Source organism: Schistocerca piceifrons, chromosome 2 (assembly GCF_021461385.2).
Source record: "Schistocerca piceifrons isolate TAMUIC-IGC-003096 chromosome 2, iqSchPice1.1, whole genome shotgun sequence".
NCBI classification, from domain to species: domain Eukaryota; kingdom Metazoa; phylum Arthropoda; class Insecta; order Orthoptera; family Acrididae; genus Schistocerca; species Schistocerca piceifrons.
The window spans coordinates 767,336,118-767,358,655 of NC_060139.1; the positions used below are offsets into that span (position 1 = coordinate 767,336,118).

The window sequence follows — 22,538 nt, forward strand, 5'->3', positions numbered from 1 at the left end:
AACCTTTGGAATCTGACTGTATTGAAGCACTGGAGAATGACAAGTCAGAAATAACTAATGTTTTCGGAACTGTCAACAAAGTTGCCAAAAGGAATCAACCATTAAATGACTTTGAGTTGGAAATTAATGTTTTAGTAGTGCTATGAGTGAGATGACCAGAGGCAACACTGATAGAAAGTCACCAGTATAGACTTTATTTTGGAGGAGGAGGAGGTAGAGGAGACAATGATGCAGTTCAAGGGGCTATCTCTTCAGAAAGGTAATGAAAAGATGTATACTGCTAGGTGTAGTTCCAGTGATCCAACATCATTTTATGAAAGGTTACACAAACAAATGTAAGTAAGACTTTTACGTGATGTACATGCTTTTTCTTCACTGACTAAAGCAATGGCTCCATCTTACTGGCCTGCCACAGCACTAACTTTTGGTGAGGAAGAAATAAAAAAAATATGTCAAAGACTAAGATTTCCTGAAAGACAAGTAATCAGAGGGTTTCCAAAGTTCCTTTAAGAAAAGAAATCTCCATCCTCTCTACTTCCTCTGATGAACACAAATAACTGCATACCAGTACCCACCAATGAATGTGAGAGGGAGTTATTATAAATTAACCTTGTTTTAATTCCATTACGAGCATCTCTGCATCTGAAAACTATTGCCAACTTGATGTTCAACGAACTAGCAGGACATCCTTTACAACTATTCCATTCCAACTCTTTATGTGGAGATCTGGTTCCTGAAAGAGACACAACTGGCTACAGACAGCAAAAGTAAGGAGCAAAAGCAGGAGAAATATGACAGTAATATTCTGAAGTCCATTTGAAACTGGCTTTAAATAACCAGGTTCATCTGTACGGAACATCTTTTAACCTTAATTATAGATATCATACGTAAATCTGGATGATTTGCTTATTTTAAGGTAACAATATCACTCACCATATAGCAGGTGTGTGTGTATGTGTGTGTGTGTGAACTGTTTTTGACAAAGGCCTTGTTGGCTGAAAGCTTATTTTGTGGCAGTCTTTCTGTTGTGCCTAACTGCAATTTAGCATTTCCACTATATGGTGAGTAGCAACTATCCTTTTCATTATATTGTTACATTACATCCTGGATTTTCCATTGTTTACTTTAAGGTAAGCATTAAGAGCTTGTTATAATTTTGTGCAGTAATAATTTGTATACATTAGACATTAGCAACAGATCACTCAGAGTAACACTTAACTTTTTTCCAGAAAAATCAGCACAGTATACAGCCATATTACACCATGCATTCATATAACTGATTCACTTTGATGGGCAACGAATCCACCACTTTCAGTGCAGATCCAGAAGTTTGTTCAACCTCCAGCGGGAATCTCAAAGTAGCGTGGAGGACACGGACAAGGACTGTGGACAGGTGAAGTTTGGTGAGAATGTGGAGCAGCCGAGAGACGTGCCAAAATAATCTGTGAAATTGTGATAAAGACTGTGTCCAGGTGATGCTGTGGTTAATGCAACTGCCTAGTAAGCAGGAGATCTGGGGTTTGAATCCCGGTCCAGCATACATTTTCACTCGTTGCCACTGACATCAACAGTTCCTTTCGTTTCCTTTCTCCCCCCGTCCAGCTTTAATTTACATAATACAATTACAGTCCACTTACTTTATAGAATGCATTCCACTAAACATAGCTGCTTGCCTTAGAAAAATATAAACAAATAATACCTCTAAAACACCAATGAAAATAATTATTTAAACTCTACACCAAATTACTCATTGTGGACTAAGGGGAATCTTGAAAAACAGAGCTGCGCATTTTCGAAACAGGATTTCTTCAAGGACTGTAAGTTGTCGTATTCTGCCTTGTAGAATGGAATTAAACTCTGATACCAGGGTTTTGGTTGCTTTTCAGTCTGTGCATGAAACTTTTTATCTACAATAACATAGAACTCTCAGGAGTCACAGTAAGTGGTGCAACTGTTGATAATTCTAGAACTAGTTCTAAACTGATATTTCCCGTATTTGCCTCATCTCCATTGAACATTTCTTTCTGTATTCTTTACAGAGAGATGTATGAAGCTGTTAGAACATAATACTATACATACAGAATCCATTGGTATCAGAATCTCAAACCACCGGAAGTGGGCTTTGATTGTTTTTCCCTGTACGCTTTAAACAATATGGGCATCCATTTTGAAAGTCACTGCAAAAACATGACATTAAATCATTTGACATGGACAAGCACAAAATATAATTTTCTTTATTGTCAAATACTATATTTTTGGATATCATACAGCTGTCGAGTCATCTGTTTGCCATGAGTCATCTGTTTGCCAAAGTCAAGTAGTGTCTTTGCAGACATTCTTTGTGCAGTCTTGAGGGCAGGAGCTGCATGAAACCTGTACAGATAGATCAAAAGTGTTTCAGCCTCTTTAGTTTTTTAATCTAACTGTACAAAATTATTAATGTAAATAGACTTACGTAAATTATGCTCAATCAGCGTAGAACAGAAATAATGGCAACATGTTCACCCCTCAAGAGTAACTGCGGAACATGTCGCTCAAGGAGTTCCTCTTTTTTGCCAGATTTCAGAACCAGTACAGTCTGACCCGTCGCAGGTGTGCTTTCTACCAGTGTACCACAAGAACCTTACAAAGAGTGCAATTGAAAGATGTAATACCACTTTAGAAATGTTTAGTTTACTTAATATTCATTATTGTTTCCTTGATATTACACTGGAGCACCAAAGAAACTGGAACAGGCATGCGTATTCAAATGCAGATTTATGTAAGCAGGCAGAATATGGCGCTGCTGTTTGCAACAGCTATATAAGACAACAAGTGTCTGGCGCAGTTGTTATATCGGTTACTGCTGCTACAATGGCAGGTTATCAAGAATTGAGTGAGTTTGAACATGGTGTTATAATCAGCGCACGAGCGATGGGACACAGCTCCGCCGAGGTAGTGATGAAGTGGGGATTTTCCCGTATGACCATTTCACAAGTGTACTGTGAATATCAAGAATCCGGTAAAACATCAAATCTCTGACATCGCTGCAGCTGGAAAAAGAGCTTGCAAGAATGGAACCAACGATGACAGAAGAGAATCAGTCAACATGACAGAAGTGCAACCCTTCTGCAATTTGCTGCAGGTTTCAGTGCTGAGCCATCAACAAGTGTCAGCATGCAAACCATTCAATGAAACATCATCGATAAGAGCTTTTGGAGCTGAAGGTCCACTTGTGTACCCTTGATGGCTGCATGACACAAAGATTCACGCATCGCCTGGGTCTGTCAATACCAACATTGGGCTGTTGATGACTGGAAACATGTTGCCTGGTTGGATGAGACTCATTTCGAATTTTATTGAGTGGATGGATGTGTATGGGTGTGGAGACAATCTCATGAATCCATGGACTCTGCTAGTCAACAGGGGACTGTTCAAGCTGGTGGAGGCTCTCTAATGGTGTGCAGTGTGTGCAGTTGGAGTGATACGGGACGCCTGGTAAGTCTAGATACAATTCTGACAGGTGACATCAACATAAGCATCCTGTCTGGTCCTGTCGCATTCATGCCCATTGTGCATTCCGACAGAGTTGGGGAATTCCAGCAGGACACTGCAACACCTCACACATCCAGAATTGCTATAGGGTGGCTCCAAGAAAACACTTCTGAGTTTAAACACTGCCACTGGCCACCAAACTCCCCAGACATGAACATTATTGAGCATATCTGGGAAGCCTTGCAACATGCTGTTCAGAAGAGATCTCCACCCCTCGTACTCTTACGGATTTATGGACAGCCCTACGGGATTCATAGTGTCAATTCCCTCCAGCACTACTTCAGGCATTAGTCGAGTCCATTCCACGTCATGTTGCAGCACTTCTGCGTGCTCACGGGGGCCCTACATGATACTAGGCAGGTGTACCAGTTGCTTTGGCTTTTCAGTGTATATGCGCTGCATTTTCTGTTCATTTACTTACTGTCACTATTGGCTGGAAGGAAGAGAATAAGAGGGAAACAAAATTTAAACAGATTAATAGTGTGAGGTATATTTTTGTTACAATATTTATGACAATTTGACGAATAATTAAAGTTTCGCTGGACTTTGGTTAAACTGTGCAGTGTCTGTGCTCTGCTCCACTCAAATTATTTTTGTTTTACGGTATTAAACATTTTAATTATTGGATCCTAATTACTTTTTGGAGCCACACTCAATTTATTAATTCAAGTTTCCTTAAATTTATAAGCTTTTGGAATTCTGATTATAAAACATGAAATAACTGCATCGACTGTTCCCACAGATACACTTGGAAAACCCAGCTCCACTTTCAGAGTTCATAGTATACTGGAAAAATGATGAAAAGTGTCAGACACTTCAGAGGAGCCACCTTAATATATTATATAAAAATTAATATTTATATGCATCAATTTCAATGATATTGTTCTTAAGATGTTGATATAAATGCATCACTATAATATTGCCTTAGTGAGAGAGACTGCTAACAAAGTATTTTAATTTATGGTGTGCTTCCAAGTGTTCTGCTGAGTAGTTGTTTCCATTTTATGCACACTACTTCTATGACCAACCCAGTCATTTTCTTCAGGTGTTGTGATTTTGCTGTTATGTGTACTCCCTGCTTGGTCTCCAACCAGACTGTGAACTATCTACATTTACATCTACACAAATACTCCACAAGCCACCATACGGTGCGCACTGAAGGCTACCCCATATCATTATTAGTCATTTTCTATCCTGTTCTACTCACAAATAGAACGAGGGAAAAACGACTATCTACATGCCTCTCTATTTCTCGTATCTTATCTTCGTGGTCCTTGCGAGCAATATATGTTGGTGGTAGTAGAATCGTTCTGCTATTGTTGACCTTGCACCACTATTTATAGCAGAGTTCGATTCCCGATGCTTCCTACACTCTTTGATGTTGTTCTGTTTTTCGGAGCTCACACTGATATTCTGTGAAATGCAAATTCTCTCAGCATTTCCCTGTCCTGGTCAATATGATGAAAGACAACATTTAAGTAAAATTAGTGCCGATCAACAAGTGTTGTTTAAATTGCAACTGCCATCCCCGCTATTAGGTTTTGTGATGACTTTATTTTGGTAGACTCCTTAAATATACTGTTTCAGGAACTTGTCATTTGCACCCAGGAGCAGATATAGACTCAGTACACAATTTATTAATTATGAAGGGTACGCTGAAGTTTAAGAGACTAGTCAGGAAGATTCGCTGTACAAGGAAGTGAGATTTGGAAGAGCTAACAAATGAAGAGACACACTAGAAATTTTCTGAGGTTAGAGATACTGTGATAAGAAATAGCTCAGTAGGCAGTTCAGTTCAAGAGAAATGGACATATTTAAAAAGGACAGTCACAGAAGCTGGAACAAAAACAGTAGGTACAAGGAATATAACCACAAAGAAACAGTGGATAACAGAAGAAATACTTCAGTTGAGCGACAAAAGAAGAATATACAAAATGTTTTCGCGAAATAAAGAAATACAAGTCACTTAGGGCAAAATAAACAGGAATTGCAGGGAAGCTAAGGAAAAATGGCTATATGAAAAACGTGAAAAAATCGAAAAAGAAATGATTGTTGTGAGGATGGTCTCAGCAAATAACAAAGTCAAAACAACCTACGGTGAAATTAAAGGAAGAATGGTAACACTAAGAGTGCAGTGGGAATTTCACTGTTGTGCAGAGAAGAGAAGGTAGATGAAAAGTGTACATTGAAGGCCTCTATGAGGAGGAAGACTTACCTGATGATGTGATAGAAGAATAAATAGGAGTCGACAGGGCAAAGATGGGGGATTCAGTATTAGAATCAGAATTTAAAATAGGTTTGGGTGACTTAAGATCAAATAAAACAGAAGTGATAGATACCATTCCATCGGAATTTCTAAAACCATTGGTGGAAGTAGTAATAAAATGACAATTCACACTGGTGTGTAGAACGTATGAGTCTGGCAATATACCACCTGAGTTCTGGAAAAATATAAGCCACTGACAAGCATTCACTTGTGATCGCTGAAATCTCCTAGTGTGACGAATTCTTGGTTGCCTCAGTTACAGAGATGAGTCAAAGTGTTGCATACAAGTGGCTCATTTGGTCGCAGATATGCAGAGCAGAGGTTGTAGAGAGCTTCAGGGAGAGCATTAGGGAACGACTAACCAGAATGGGGGAAAGAAATACAGTAGAAGGAGAATGGGTATCTTTGAGAGCCAAAATAGTGAAGGTAGCAGATGATCAAGTAGATAAAAAGACAAGGGCTACTAGAAATCCTTGGGTAACAGAAGAGATAAAAAATTTAATTGATGAAAGGAGAACATATAAAAATGCAGTAAATGAAGCAGGCAAAAAGGAATACAAACGTCTAAAAAATGATATCGACAGGAAGTGCAAAATGACTAAGCAGGGATGGCTAGAGGACAATTGTATGGATATAGAGGCGCATATCACAAGGGGTAAGATAGATACTGCCTACAGGAAAATTAAAGAGATCAATGGAGAAAAGAGAACCACTTGTATGAATAAAAGAACTCAGATGGAAAACCAGTTCTAACCAAAGAAGGGAATGCAGAAAGGTGGGAGGAGTGTATAGAGGGTCTATACAAGGGTGATGTTCTTGAGGACAATACTATAGAAATGGAAGAATGTAGATCAAGATGAAATAGGAGATATGATACTACGTGAAGAGTTTGACAGAGCACTGAAAGATCTAAGTCGAAACAAGGCCCCGAGAGTAGACAACATTGCATTACAACTACTGACAGCCTTGGGAGAGCCAGTCCTGACAAAACTCTACCATCTGGTCAGCAAGATGTATGAGACAGGCAAAATACCCTCAGACTTCAAGAAGAATATAATAATTCCAATCCCAATGAAAGCAGGTGTTGACAGATGTGAAAATTACCGAACTATCAGTTTAATAAGCCATGGCTGCAAAATACTAAAACAAATTCTTTACAGATGAATGGAAAAACTGCTAGAAGCCGACCTCGGGGAAGATCAGTTTGGATTCCGTAGAAATGTTGGAACACGGGAAGCAATACTGACCCTACGACTTATCTTAGAAAATAGACTAAGGAAAAACAAACCTATGTTTCTAGCATTTGTAGACTTAGAGAAAGCGTTTGACAATGTTGACTGGAATACTCTCTTTCAACTTCTGAAGGTGGCAGGGGTAGAATACAGGGAGCGAAAGGCTATTTACAATTTTTACAGAAACTAGATGGCAGTTATAAAGAGTCGAGGGGCATGAAAGGGAAGCAGTGGTTGGGAAGGGAGTGAGACAGGGTTGTAGCCTTTCCGTGATGTTATTCAATTTGTATATTGAGCAAGCAGTAAAGGAAAGAAAAGAAAAAGTCTGAGTTGGAATTAAAATCTTTTGTGGCGGTGTTCGTAGCGACAAACAATTCGCAGTAGAAACGGCTTACGAAGTCACCGCCACACTTTTAATAGCGGGCCGACCGGTCCGCTGGAACAGTGAACAGAAAGATGAAAACCCAAACACTCTGATTAAATAAAAGTCGGTACTTATCTTTATTAACGAAGATACAGAAACACAGTGGTGAACTCCGTGTCTACAGAAATCTGTCTAGTTCGAGTCGGAGCGGCTAGGTCAGCGTCGGCTGACGACAAACAACAACTCTGCTGCGATGAACACACAACTGACTAGCAAGTACACAATTCGGTGGCGAGTATACAACTGAGCGGCGAATACAGAACTGTCCTAGCGCTCGCGACTCCAGCGCTTAAGAAACCAGAAGCCAGAGGTGGCGCGCGCAGACTTGCGGCGATTTCCTGTCTCACTGGCGCTGCTTGTGCGGACGGCGTCCGGACTTTGATGCTGCCAACCTTTTGGCAGCGGGCTCGGGTGGCATTACTGGCTAGGATATAACAAAATCCATGGAGAAGAAATAAAAACTTTGATGTTTGCCGATGACATTGTAATTCTGCCAGACACAGCAAAGGACCTGGAAGAGCAGTTGAACGGAATGGACCGTGACTTGAAAGGAGGATATAAGATGAACATCAACAAAAGCAAAACGAGAATAATGGAATGTAGTCGAATTAAATCGGGTGGTGCTGCGGGAATTAGATTAGGAAATGAGATGCTTAAAGTAGTAAATGAGTTTTGCTATTTGGGGAGCAAAATAACTGATGATGGTCAAAGTAGAGAGGATATAAAATGCAGACTGGCAATGGCAAGGAAAGCGTTTCTGAAGACGAGAAATTTGTTAACATCAATTACAAATTTAAGTGTTAGGAAGTTGTTTCTGAAAGTATTTGTATGGAGTGTAGCCATGTATGGAAGTGAAACATGGACGATAAATAATTTAGACAAAAAGAGAATAGAAGCTTTCGAAATGTGGTGCTACAGAAAAATGCTGAAGATTAGATGGGTAGATCACATAACTAATGAGGAGGTATTGAATAGAACTGGAGAGGAGAAAAATTTGTGGCACAACTTGACTAGAAGAAGGGATCGGTTGGTGGGGCATATTCTGAGGCATCAAGGGATCACCAATTTAGTATTGGAGGGCAGCGTGGAGGGTAGAAATCGTAGAGGGAGACTAAGAGATGAATGCACTAAACAGATTCAGAAGGATTTAGGTTGCAGTAGGTACTGAGAGATGAAGAATATTGCACAGGATAGAGTAGCATGGAGAGCTGCATTAAACCAGTCTCTGGACTGAAGACCACAACAACATCAACATACAGAGCAGACTGACTTTGCAATTCATTTTATCGTTACAATTGAGTGGTTACAGCCACAGACAAGGAGTGTTATCTCTCATAAATAAAGAACAGAACTTTTCCCTTCATCTTTCTCCACTATGATTGCCACCACCGCCACGATTTTTATTTTACAACACTCAATACTGAAGTCATTAATGCCTCTGCTGAACATGATTGGATACATTTAGTGAAATAAATGAAGTCATTTTTCACCAGTCTCAATGTGACAATGATCCATGGATTTGTATTAACAGTTTTTTTATCTTGTTTTCTAACAGTCATATTGCAGTGCCAACATTTGGGAGGAAGAGCACTGAAATAACTGCCAACACCAATGTCTAATGCTGTTACAAGTTGCCACTGCCTCACAGCACTTCCTTTCATCACTGGAGGAAAGACTGATATGAATAACAAAGAGCAAATAAACAGTATGTTACTATGAGGATAATTATGTATTACCCTTTTTAAGAAGAAAGTCTACTACCAAAATAGTTAAAATTATAACAAGCATATGTAGACTGTTGCTCCTAAAGTCAGATTAACAACTATTACTTTAAACGTTACATACAGTGTCAGTCAAAAGAATGTATACACTTTTTGTCAGAATGTATCACGATATCAATATTATCAACTGATCTGAATTATGAGTATGTTGTAGTAAGGCCTTTGGCTCAACAGATGTCAGTACTTTCAGCACAATAGTGAGAAAATAAAATGGCTGAAAACAGGCTTGATGGGTGAGCAGTAAAAATGCATTCTGAAGTTTTTTATCAAGTCTGATGATGCCTTTAAAGTGCAATGTCACTGGAGTTGGGTGTTTGAAACAGAATCCCCAACCTGCCTAACAATTAAACACATTACTGATATAACTGAGGCAAATGGAGTGTTTTGTGATATTCACAAAAGGAAGATCTGGAAGACTGTGTACAGCTACAAGTCCTGCTTCGTTGGCTCTCGTATTGAAAAACTTTGTTGCTTATGCCCACAATTCTGCTATGTAATGTGCATATGAAGTGAGGATTAGCAGTAGAAGTGTATGGCAAATTCTAAAAGCTGCTAAGTGGAAAGTTTCCACCCCACAATTAAGGCATGCAATTAATGACGACAACTGTGACAAATCAACTGTGACTGTTGAAGACAGTTTTCAAATAGTATCAATTAATGCTAATTGTAAATGAACAATTTGGAGGAGGCATAGTTTAAACTTCATGCAACATTGAATTGGCATAACTGTATCTACTGGGCACTGAAAAATCTGCATGTTAATGTAGACAAGGCAGGCAGTCTACCAGGAGCTCATGTGTGGTTTGGAGTATCATCTAGGAGGCCAGTAGGGCCATTTTTCTTTTGTGATACTGACACCAGAGAATTGTAACTGGAAATTTTATGTGAATTAATTTTACCAGGTGTAAGTGTACTTTCTGGAGCTGACAATGAGGTCTTCTACCAGCAGGATAGGGCATCACCACACTACCATCCAGCCATATGAGCTTTCCTGAATGACAATCTACAGGGACATTAGATTTGATGAAGATGGCCCACCGAGCCCCGCCCTCCCCCTCCCCCCAGTCTCCAGATCAAACCTCTATGGAGTTTTTATTTGTGGGGAACTGTGAAAGTTCAAATCTATCGATTTAAGCAACAAATGCTGGAGGACTTTTGCCAAGAGGTTACAGCAGCATGTTCAGAAATTTCCATTAAAATATTGACCACTGTAGGTGCAGCGACTGCTTGTCATTCCGATACTTGTCTGGCTGCCAATGGCAGACATTGTGAACATCTAACCTAACCTTTTCCTTCACTGAAGATAGTATTACATGTGTGATCAGTATCTAAATGTAAATCAGACACACAGCAAACTGTTTTCACTCCTTACAGTATGAACACATTTTTTGACAGACTCTGTACATTTGACAGAATTTTAAAATAGATGCTAATAAATAAAATTTGTAGGGAAAAACAGGTAAAGCTAAAAAGGGATGAAAGATAAAATGACACTGTAGGTGAAAACAACTGACTGATAAAAAATGAATGAGGTAGACCGTTACACATTGCCCGACAGCAGTTTGAGGAGGAGACCCACCTTGATGTAGAATTTTAAATTTTAGCAACACTGGTGTTATCATACAATAAACTTGATGGCAATTTCTTGGGAAATACAAAGGCTGCCCTCTTGTTAACTTTTAACATAACAGTTTGAAATATAGTGAGCAGAGAGTATCAGATTGCAAGCTTACTTAATGGTGAGTCCTCTTCTCTAAAAAAGTAGCTGTGGCTCATGGAGCAGTGCCTTGTTTTAAGTCTGCTGAACACAGCTTCCTGCCATCTCTGTGGTTGAGAGGACAAGTACTTTGGTTGAATGTTAGCTTTGTTGGTTGTAGCTTCTTCTTTGTAACATCAAAGCAACTCTTATTTCCACTGTCTCATAATTTTTCTTCCTATCATCAATTAAAGAGCATGTACTCTGCTGTTCCTAAATGAGTATTTGGCTGCCTCGTGTACAATGCTGTTGCTCTTAATTCCCACATGCCCTGACATCCAACAGAAAGATACTGCCTTCCTTCACTTTTAAATGTTCAGGCAGTGTCTTTAATGCTCTGGATCATTTTCATTATTGGATACATTTCCACTATAGATTGGAGGACACACAGAGTCTGAGCACATGACAAATTTCTTGCTAGGATGACCTCAGCCTCTCAAGGGTCTTCTGTGCAGGATGAAGTCTGGCATCATACCTGGTACGCACATCACGATCAAGGAACTGTTAAGTTGTGTACGGAAGAATAACAAAGCAACCAAGAGAAAAATAACAATGTTTACTTAAAATAAAGATCAAAAGATTGTTGAAAATGTTATGAGAACCAGTCTTAGTGCAACCATGTTCAGGACAAATGCCCCTTAAGCCTACAGTAGTCCATACCTGTCAGATCCCTATGTTTAGTGGCCATGATACTTCAGGGTGATAACTGCATTTTGACATCTGACTCAGCCAAGGCAATTTACTACCAAAAAATAGAGCCAAACATCTAACTGAATTTCCATAATTTGCAATGAAGTGTGTTTCAGAGCTTCCCATTTAGCTGATGGGATCTCAAACTGTAACCGGGTCATTTGTGGGTGCTGCTCTTACTGAATTAGCTATCTGGCATGACTCATGACTCATCCCTGAAAAGCAGTATTCCAAGTATGAGTCATAGTTCAGCAGATATCTTTCTTTATATTCTGGAAACAATCCCCAAGGCCATGGGTAAGCCATTTCTCTTTCATTTTTTTTCTTCTAATCCTTCCTTCTATCCAGCAAGGTACATAGAAGAACTTCTGTGAAGTCTGGAAAATAGGAGAATGGTACTGATAGAACTATAAGGACAGGTCGAGAGTCATTTCTGCATAGCTCATTTGGTATGAGCACAGTCCACAAAAAGGCAAGATTCTGGGCTCGAGTGCACAGGACAGAGTTTTAAATTATACCATTCATGTGGAACTCAGTAAGTTAAAAAGAATGATTAAAATCCATATAAATGGTTTATTTCTGATGAAAGTTTAAAATTTATTTTTTCTTCAACTCATTGTTCCTACCTTTTACTCATCAACTAAGTTATTATGGTATCAGGATGAGATTATATGAAGAAAAGAATTGAAAGCAACAATGGAGATACTTTATATTGAGGTAAGGAAAATATAGGAACAAAAACGGCCCACATTGTACACACAAACTTCAAACTCCATACAGAATTTAAGAATACAAAAGCAACAGTAAATTCTTGGAAGCCAACAAGAAATAATTACCACATTTGCATATATACCAAGCACTTCAACAGGAAAGGAATGTCTAAATAAAATTAAAACCCTGTGTAAAAGGGAAAAGTTCAAACAACTGTCAGGCAACAGAACACTAGTTCTATCCAATGGAGGCTGTTCCTTCACGTGACATTAACTACTTGCAAGTAATGAATGAAAGCACAGAACACAGTGAATGAATTTGTATGTGATATGTATGCTTTTGCTATAGTTAAATACAATACAACCCTACAAAGAATTTATATAATTCACTGCTAAATGCAGGCCTATCGATAGGGGCTACTCTGAACTACAAGTAGCCATTTCGAGAAGCACATTGTGTTTTACTTAACTTTGATTCGAAAAACAGATTTAAATTTGAATATGGTTTCATGATAAAAATTGATGCATCTTGAATGGTGATAATAACCAAATTCTCATATTGGTCTACATTGTTGACACAAACAACAGTTTTTACAGTAAGCCAGTTAGAAGAAATAAAGAATACCACAACCAAATACACAGACACACACACACACAAAAATCGATGTTTCTGGCTACCGAGAACCTTTTATGGGCAAGTGCTCTACCAACTGAACTACTCAAGCATGACTCATGACCCAGCCACACAGCTTTACTGCTGCCAATACCTCATCTCCTACCTTCCAAACTTTATATGCGTAACTTGCAGAACTACTGGTTCAAATGGCTCTGAGCACTATGGGACTTAACTGCTGTGGTCATCAGTCCCCTAGAACTTAGAAATACTTAAACCTAACTAACCTAAGGACATCACACACACCCATGCCCGAGGCAGGATTCGAATCTGCGACCATAGCAGTCGCGCGGAGAACTACTGGTGGTGGAGATGACGATAAGGGCGCCTGACGGCAAGGTCTTTAGCGCCCACACAAAAACAGATTAAGATGAGTGTCAGTAAAATACTCAGTACAGAAAGATAAAACAGCAAGTAAAACACATGTAACAAAGGGTGGAAAACCATACGGACCCACACTGAAGCATGGGACGAAGCATGGCGTCAGCAGTAAAACATGAACGACAGAGGAAGAAAGTGGTAGAAGGTCCTAAAACAATATGGCAGATGGATGTGGCTGGGGGACGGCATGGAAAAAAAAGGAGGTGGCAGCCACTCCGCAACACCCTAAAACCTCCAGCCTAAAAGTTTAGGCCAGAAACCGGACACATTACAAAACTTTAAAACCCTAACTACACTCGTCTCACCTGTTAAAATGTGGCAGATAGAGATGTGCTCACCACAGGCATCACAAAACTGGGGATCCTCTCGCCATAATAAAAAGCTATGTGTGAGAAGACAGTCCAAATCCCAAGACGAGTGAGTGTGACTTCATCCCACCTGGGCAACTGGCAGCAGGAATGCCATGGCTGGGTTGTGGACTTCACCAATCACAGCTTATTGACGGCACTGCCAGCCATTCCTCTTCCCACAACTGCATGCACTTCCTATGTAGGACAGGAATGGCATACTGCAAGGGAATAGAACACTGTGTCACGTCCTGTCCTATTCAGGCCTCCTTGGCAGCCTGAGCGGCCTGTTCATTGCCCCATATCCTGACATGACTGGGCACCTAGCAGAATGACACCTGCTTACCCCGCTGGTGGAGCAAGTACAGTTGGTCAATTATGAGCCAGACCAACTCCTCAGCTGGGTACAGGTTCTGCAATGATTGTAGGGCACTAAGGGAATCGGAGCCGATGAGAAAACGTCTGCCTGGAAGACGATGCACCTGCTGCAGTGCCTTCAGGATTGTGTGGAGCTCTGCTGAAAAAACAGTATACTCGGCAGGAAGGCAAATCCTGGTGACACGGTCTGGGAACACTACAGAGCAGCCAAGGGAATTCCCGTATTTGGAGCCGTCAGTGTAAACGATCATGAAACCGTGATGCATATCTAAAATGTTTGCAGAACTAGTACTCCTGGAATAAAGGGTACTGCGAGACATCAGAGACATGGCTTAGTCACAGCCTGGAGGCATCTTCCAGGATGAATTTTCACATTGTGTCAGAGTGTATGCTGATATGAAACTTCCTGACAGATTACAACCGTGTGTCGGACCAGGTCTCAAATGTCGAACCTTCACCTTTCGTGGGCAAGTGGTCTATCAACTGAGCTACCCAGTAGTCACGCAAGTGTGACTTGTGTTTGTGTGAATGCACGTGTTTGCTACTTTAGAAGAAGGCCTTTTGGCCAAAAGCTCAAATGTACAACAGTCTTTTTGTTGTGCCTGTCTGTGAGTCAGTGTCTCCTCTATATGGTGAGGTGCAACCTATCCTTTTCATAATATTGTTGTTATTCCATCCTTGATTTTCCATGGTTTTCTTTTGTAATAAACGTTTGTTTTAAGCAAAACAAGATGAAATATTAAGAAGGTTGAGACTTCCTGCAGTGAAAGCACTCAGATATTAATTTGTAAAACATTACAGATCATTTGCCATTCTTGAGCCACCACATTAAATTTGTACTGTATGGGAGTATAATATTGACTGTTGACAATTTCATAGAAGCATACAGAGTTCCAGCTGAATCCAATAATGAGAAGTAATATAAACACTGATCATAAATTTGCAAATACATGAAATTGGTGACTTTTTTAGGTAAAAAGTGGTAAGGGAGAACACTGATGATGCCTGATGCAATCAGTTGTAACTACTGTTACACTACCTTGGAGAAGAATCAATATAAAATGATATCATTATTTATAACTGTCTCATAGCATCCCGAATTTGATAACATTGGAAGTAAATTACATACAAAGTATAAATCATCATAACTTGTATATATTTACCAATAGAAGGTACTTTAGCCTTCTTCTTTCTTGTCCAAACTTCACGTACATCTTTCAGTGCCAGATTCCAGTGCCTGTCGAAGGCAACAACAAAGGCCTCACAGTAACCCCTGATACCATTCATACTTCTCGTAACTACCTGGAAAAAAAAAAAAGAAAAAAAAATTAGAAAAATGGTTTTAAAAATGGGACTATATAACCTGATTAGCAGCAGAATTTATGGAACCTGTCTGAACTTGTATCAAAATTGAATGATCATAGTAATCATTCTGAAATTATTAACTACTAAACAGTGTGCACAACTCAATGTTCCTTCATTTCAAAGCTTTTGCCTTCCAATTCAGCAATTTTCATACTTCTGGCAATTCTTCAACAATGTGTTAGAGAATTTAATGTTATAATAATGAAAGTTACATGGCATTTCTGTATGAAGAAGGAAGAATTTATCACAGAGGCCACATATAAGGGCACCCGGCTATGAATTGTTGCTGCAATTCATTATTTGCTGCATTACCAAAGCAAGGTATTAATGGTCTTCCATGGCTGTTGTTGGTACAACACTGGAAAGTATGTTTTGGTATACTCTTTTCTGGTGTATTGACTCAATGTTTGGCACAAGCTGATTATGATCTATGTGTAGTGCCACCCTTAAAAAAAAAAAAAGAGGTGCTTGATGGATGTCCTCTACCAGGCACTTCATTACCACGTAACACAGCCCCAAAAGAGCCTGTATATATGACTGTGTTGTCTGGCATTGATGCTGGCTTCTGTTTATTCAATTATTCTTTGGCTATACTGACCTGCTGCTCATTGGCCAATGTCTTTGGGTCATTCCATATCAAGTCATCCAGGCTATGATATCCTCTATCTACCAGAGAAATGAGATTTTGTATAGAGCTTTTGTAATTAATTTCATGAACTGTTACCAGTTTTTATCACTTTATATGCATTCTGTTGGTAGTGATTGCCAAAGTTTGATGCAATGTGTTACTTCAAACCAAACTGCGAAAATTTAAAAATTGGCAGCAGTTTTTAAATGGAAAAAAGTAGGCTGCCAATTTTTTCCTTAATATTCTTTCTGAAATCTAGTTTATGAAAATATGAAAGAACTGGTCATACAAACTTCTGTAGATTTATTTTATTTTATTTTCTGTTAAATTTAAAAAAATGGCCACTTCCCTCACCCCACCCCACCCTCCCACCTCTGAAAATCATAGGAAATATTAGACAATGATCTACAAATAGTACAGTTTCATCACAAAAATCTTTTTTTATGTGGATTTTGAAAACATTTCCACTCAGCCATTAGCATTCCCACAGTATCCTTGAGAGAAATACTGTTAGCTATCAAAGGAGCATAACAACATAAGTGAGCCTAAAATATACAAGTACAACAAAAACTGCAATATAAAACAGAAGTACAAAGTATAAAATGTTCATATACATTGCACAATATATGAACATTATAATGGTAATTTCTGTGTCATAAATGGATTAATTCAATGCAGTGACACTTAGGGTTTTGTTTACAGTACTTGAGCACTTTCTCAAAAGTCACTATCATGTCAACACAAAATGCTGATGCCGCAATCTGCATTCAAGTTCATTTAGAAGTATACATGTGACAAGTCACTCTAATGTTTCACATTTAATAGTTCTTTGTATAAGGACCACTTTTCTCCCGCCAACCTTGAAGAGTTTTTGCTTAGAGAATGAGTACGGCCTTTTGCTTTGGTGATATCAACTTCACACACAATATGAGAGAATGGAATGTCACAAACATCACTATCAGGCCAACAGAAGGACAAGAATGGTACATAGGGATGCACGATCTTCCTGTAACATCTCCTTCACCGTCATTCACTTTCTCAACAATCCCCAAATACCAAGAAGAGCCATACAAACATGCAAAATAGCAATTGGGCTGCACAGAGCATTCTGGCGTTAGTGGCAGAAGCGCAGAGATATCACGCATGATACTAAAATCTGTACCACATCTTAGCCTTTATGCTCCAATCTTGGTTGGTGACAGTGATATAATGTGATGCATGGATTGTGTTCCATAATATGTTTTTGTACTTTCAGTGTTGAAAAAAGAATTTGTAACTTGTTTCCCTTGAACAAAAAGCTGTGTCCAGTAGCTAGAAGAAACCATAGATCACACCTGTCTACAAGAAGGATGGAAGAAATGATCCACAAAACTACTGTCCAATGTCCTTGACATCCATTTGTTGTAGAATATTAGAACATATTCTGAGCTCAAACATAATGAGGTATCTTGAAAATAATGACGTCATCCATGCCAATCAGCATGGATTTCGAAAACATAGATCAAGTGAAACCTAGTTCGCACTTTTCTCACATGACACCCTGAAAGCCGCAGATCAAAACAGTCTGATAGAGGCCATATTTCTTGATTTTCGAAAAACATTACACTCAGTACCACATCCATGTAATCATGTACCATGTACCATCAGAAATACAATCGTATGGAATATCAGACAAAATATGTGCTGGGCTTAGGATTTCTTAGTGGGGAGGATGCACCACATTATCATGGATGGAGAATAATTGACAGATGTAGAAATAACTTAAGGTGTACCCCAAGGACATGTGTTGGGCCTGTTGCTGTTCATGTTGTGTATTAATGATCTAATGGACAATATTAAAAGTAACCTCAGACTTTTCACAGATGATGTAGTCCCTACAATGAAGTACAGTCTGAACCAAGCTGTACAAATATACAGTCAGACTTTTATAAGATTGCAAAGTGGTGCAATAATTGGCAACATGCTTTAAATGTTCAAAATGTAAAAATTTGCACATCACAAAATGAAAGAAACATAGTATCCTATAACTATAATATTAGTGAGTCACAGTTGGAATCTGCAAACTCTTACAAATACCTGGATGTAACACTCAGTAGGACATGTAGTGGAACAATCACACAGGCTCAGTCGTGGGCAAAGCATGTACCACACTTCGGTGTACTGGTACAATAGTAGGAAAATGCAATTAGTCTACAAAGGAGACTGGTTACAAATCACTCATGCGACCCATTCTAAAATATTGCTCTTGTGCGTGGGATCCATACCAAACAGGATTAGCAAGGGATATTGTATGTACACAGAGAGTGGCATCATGAATGGTCACAGGTTTGTCTGACCCACACGAGAGTGTCACAGAAATGATGAAAGAACCAAACTACCAGACTCTTGAAGACAGACGGAAACTATCCTGAGGAACCCCACAGACAAAGTTTCATGTACTGGCTTTAAATAATGAATCTAGAAATATACTGAAACCCCCTATGTACAGCACATACAAAGGTAGTAAGTATAGAGCCATCTACATAATAATTTTTCCTTCACTTTGTATGTGAATAGAATGGGAAAAATGCTCTAATTACTGGTACAATGAGACATATCCTATAGCATGCACTTCACAGTGGTTCACAGAATACAGATGTAGATGTAGATTTCATTTTTTGAAACAGAGAACTGAAATTCCTTGCAGACTCTCCTGGTAGAATTCAAATACCAGCAATGCTGCAAGTTTTTATCTTTATACAGTATCTGCAAACTTCTTTCTGTGACAGGTCTTTTAACAGTGCGACCAATACCACTGCAAGTAGATTTGCCATGCCTGGTTGCAAAAAAAGACCAGCTGCACTTAACATTGAAATCACATTCACAGACGCAGATAAATTTTGTACTGTGCAGCACATCCATCAGGGAAATATTAAGCAGAAGCAAGAGGAATTTTAGGAAATTCACCTAAAAAAATTTAGCACAGACTTCTGAGTCTGATACATCAGGGCCACATGGTATTTTAGATCATCAGAAATAATACAAAAAACACATGCATGTAACTGTGTCTGTTTTGTACAAAAAACAAAACTGTGAAGAGGGCAGCTACTACTGTTTCCTTCTTAATTTTTAGGTAATCAGACTGTGATTGAGAAATGAAAGAGTGCGGAGTAAGTTTTATGCCTTCTTGCTTAGTGTGTCACAGAATTCCAACATAATGGCGATTTGAACAATTAAAGTCAATCTATCAGTTGATACACATTACAGTATTGAACCATATCATCAGGGTCTTCTATTTCATTTTGCTCCTGTAACCATGGTATAGGGGTAGCATCTTTCATTAGTAATCAAAATGTCCTCAGTCCCGGGTTGGAGCCCATCACTGCTGAAATTTTGAATAAAAATAAGTGGCACTGGCAGCTAACTTCTGGCATAAAAATGGCGAAGGACTTCCTGCATAAGAAGTCATCCTCATTCTGCCAATGGCCACGTCAAATAGAGCGGAGAAGAGAGGACAGAGGTTCAGGGCACTCTCTTGCCCTTGGGGTGGGAAACTGCCTCTAAAAGCAGAAGAATCAGCAATGATCAACGGTGTGAGAACACAGAAGGCATTGTAAACCACTGCATTAAAGGACATGTGGCATTTAATAGGAAAAATGTCATGATGATTCTCCTTTGCAGAAGATTCTGGACTAGTCACACATTCTGATCTCCAGAACAGGACTGCCAAGGAGGAGGTGACCATGAGAAAAAGATTGAATAATCAATGAAAGAGTAAGGTTCTACAAGTCGGGGCTTGTATGTCAGAAGTCTGAAAGTGGTGGGGATGCTAGAAAATCTGAAAATGGATATGCTAACACTCAATCTGGATGTAATGTGGGTCAGGAAAGTGAGATGGAAAGAAGGCAAAGATTTCTGGTCATATAAGTACAGAGTAATATCAACAGCAACAGAAAATGGTATAACAGGACTAGGACTTGTTACGAACAGGAAGTTAGAAGAGTGTGTTACTGTGAACAGTTCAGTGATAGCATTATTCTCAACAGAATCAACAGCAAACCAACACCAACAATGACAGTTCAGGTATATATACCAACATCACAAGCTGAAGCTAAAGAGACAGCCAAAGTATATGAGGATATTGAATGGATAATTCAGTTTGTAAAGGGAAATGGAATGCGGTCTTAGGGGAAGGAGAAGAAGAAAGGGTTATGGGAGAATATGGGGTTGATACTACAAATGAGAGAGAAGAAACACTAATTGAGTTCTGCAATAAATATCAGTCAGTAATATTGAATAACCTGTTCAAGAATCACAAGAGGGGGACATATACTTGTAAAAAGCTGGGAGATACGGGAAGATTTCAGTTAAATTACATCATGGACAGGCGGAGATTCCAAAATCAGGTAGTGGATTGTAAGAGTTACCCAGGAGCAGATATACACTCAGATCACAATTTAGTAATTATGAAGAGTAAGCTGAAGTTTAAGAGACTAGTCAGGAAGAATCAATGTATGAGGACGTGGGATACAGAAGTGCTTACGAATGAAGAGACATGCTTGAAATACTCTGATGCTATTGATACTGCAATAAGAAACAGCTCAATGGCCAGTTCAGTTGAAGAGGAATGGACATCTCTAAAAAGCGCAATCACAGAAGTTGGAAAGAACAACATAAGTACAAAGAAGATAAATATGAAGAAACCATGAGTAACAGAAGAAATAATTCAGTTGATCAATGAAAGAAGGAAGCACAAAAATGTTCAGAGAACCTCAGGAGTTCAGAAATATAAGTCACTTAGGAATGAAACAAACAGGAAGTGCAGGGGAGCACAGGAAACAGCTCCATGAAAAATGTGAAGAAATAAAAAAAAAAAAAATTATTGTCGGAAGGTCAGACTCAGCATATAGAAAGGTCAAAACAACCTTTGGTGAAATTAAAAGCAAGGATGGTGACATTACAAGTGCAACGGGAATTCCACTGTTAAATGCTAAGGAGAGAACGGAGAGGTGGAAATAAAGGTCCCTATGAGTGGAGAAGATTTGTCTTATGTTATAGAAGAAGAAACAGGAGTCGATTTAGAAGAGGTAGGGGATCCAGTGTCAGAATCAGAATTTAAGATAGCTTTGGAAGACTTAATATCAAATAAGGCAGAAGGGATAGGTAACATTCCATCACAATTTCTAAAATCATTGGGGGAAGTGGTAACAAAATGACTATTCATGTGGGTGTGTAGAATGTACAAATCTGGTGATATACCATCTGACTTCTGGAAAAACACTATCCACACAGTTCTGAAGACTGCAAGAGCTGACAAGTGAGAGAATTATTGCACAATCAGCTTAACAACTCATGCACCAAGTTGCTGACAAAAATAATATACAGAGAACTGAAAAGAAAATTGAGGATATGTTAGATGAGGATAACCTTTCAGAAAGGTAAAGGCACCAGAGAGGCAATTCTGACGTTGTGGTTGATAATGGGAGCAAGACGAAAGAAAAATCAAGACATATTCATAGGATTTGTCGGACTGGAAAAAGCATTTGACAATGTAAAATGCTGCAAGATATTCTAAATTCTCAGAAAAATAGGGGTAAGTTATAGGGAAAGATGGGTAATATACCGAAGAACACATACATAGCCAAGAGGGAATAATAAAAGTGGAAGACCAAGAACAAAGTGCTCAGATTGGAAAGAATGTAAGACAGGGATGTAGTCTTTTGCCCCTACTGTTCACTCTTTACTTTCAAGAACCAATGGCAGAAATAAAAGAAAGGTTCGAGAGCGGTTTTAAAATTCAAGGTGAAAGTATATCAGTGACAAGATTCACTCACAACAGTTGAATGTATTGAACAATCTAATGAGTACAGAATATGGATTGAGAATAAATTGAAGAGAGATGAAAGCAATAAGAAGTAACAGAAATGAAAACAGCAAGAAACTTTACTTCAGGATTGGTGACCACGAAGAAGATGAAGTTATGGAATTCTGCTACCTTGGCAGCAAAATAACACGTGGTGGATGGAACAAGGAGGACATCCTAAGCAGATTAGTACTGGAAAAAAGGGCGTCCCTGGCCAAGCCAAGTCTACTAGAATGAAACTTAGGCCTTAATTTGAGGAAGAAATTTCTGAGAATGCACATTTGGAGCACAACATTGTATGACAGTTAAACATGGACTGCAGGAAACCCAGAAAAGAAAAGCAAAGCATTTGACATGTGGTGCTACAGAAGAATGTTGAAAATTAGGTGGACTGATAAAGTAAGGAATGAGGGGGTTCTGTGCAGAATCAAAAAGGGAGAAGTACACACATCAAAAAAAGTTTTGCATCACCCCAGTTCCCAGACCTCCTGAAGATATACATTGATTGTGGATATTGTATCACAGACACAG

General features: G+C 39.0%; 1 protein-coding gene across 2 annotated transcripts in view; it reads right to left on the reverse strand.

Moving 5' to 3' along the window:
- Positions 1–2,216: 2,216 nt before the first annotated feature.
- Positions 2,217–22,538, reverse strand: part of LOC124776927 (U7 snRNA-associated Sm-like protein LSm11) — a 129,082-nt gene continuing 108,760 nt past the window's right edge. Inside the window, exons 4-6 of one of the 2 annotated variants that reach the window (XM_047252146.1) lie at positions 15,336–15,474; positions 2,456–2,622; positions 2,217–2,373 (exon numbers count right to left, since the gene is read on the reverse strand). In XM_047252146.1, coding sequence (XP_047108102.1) covers positions 2,471–2,622; positions 15,336–15,474 — 291 coding nt within the window. In that variant the 3' untranslated portion in view covers positions 2,217–2,373; positions 2,456–2,470. The remainder of the gene's footprint in view (positions 2,374–2,455; positions 2,623–15,335; positions 15,475–22,538) is intronic. The other variant, XM_047252147.1, reaches the window with a different exon arrangement.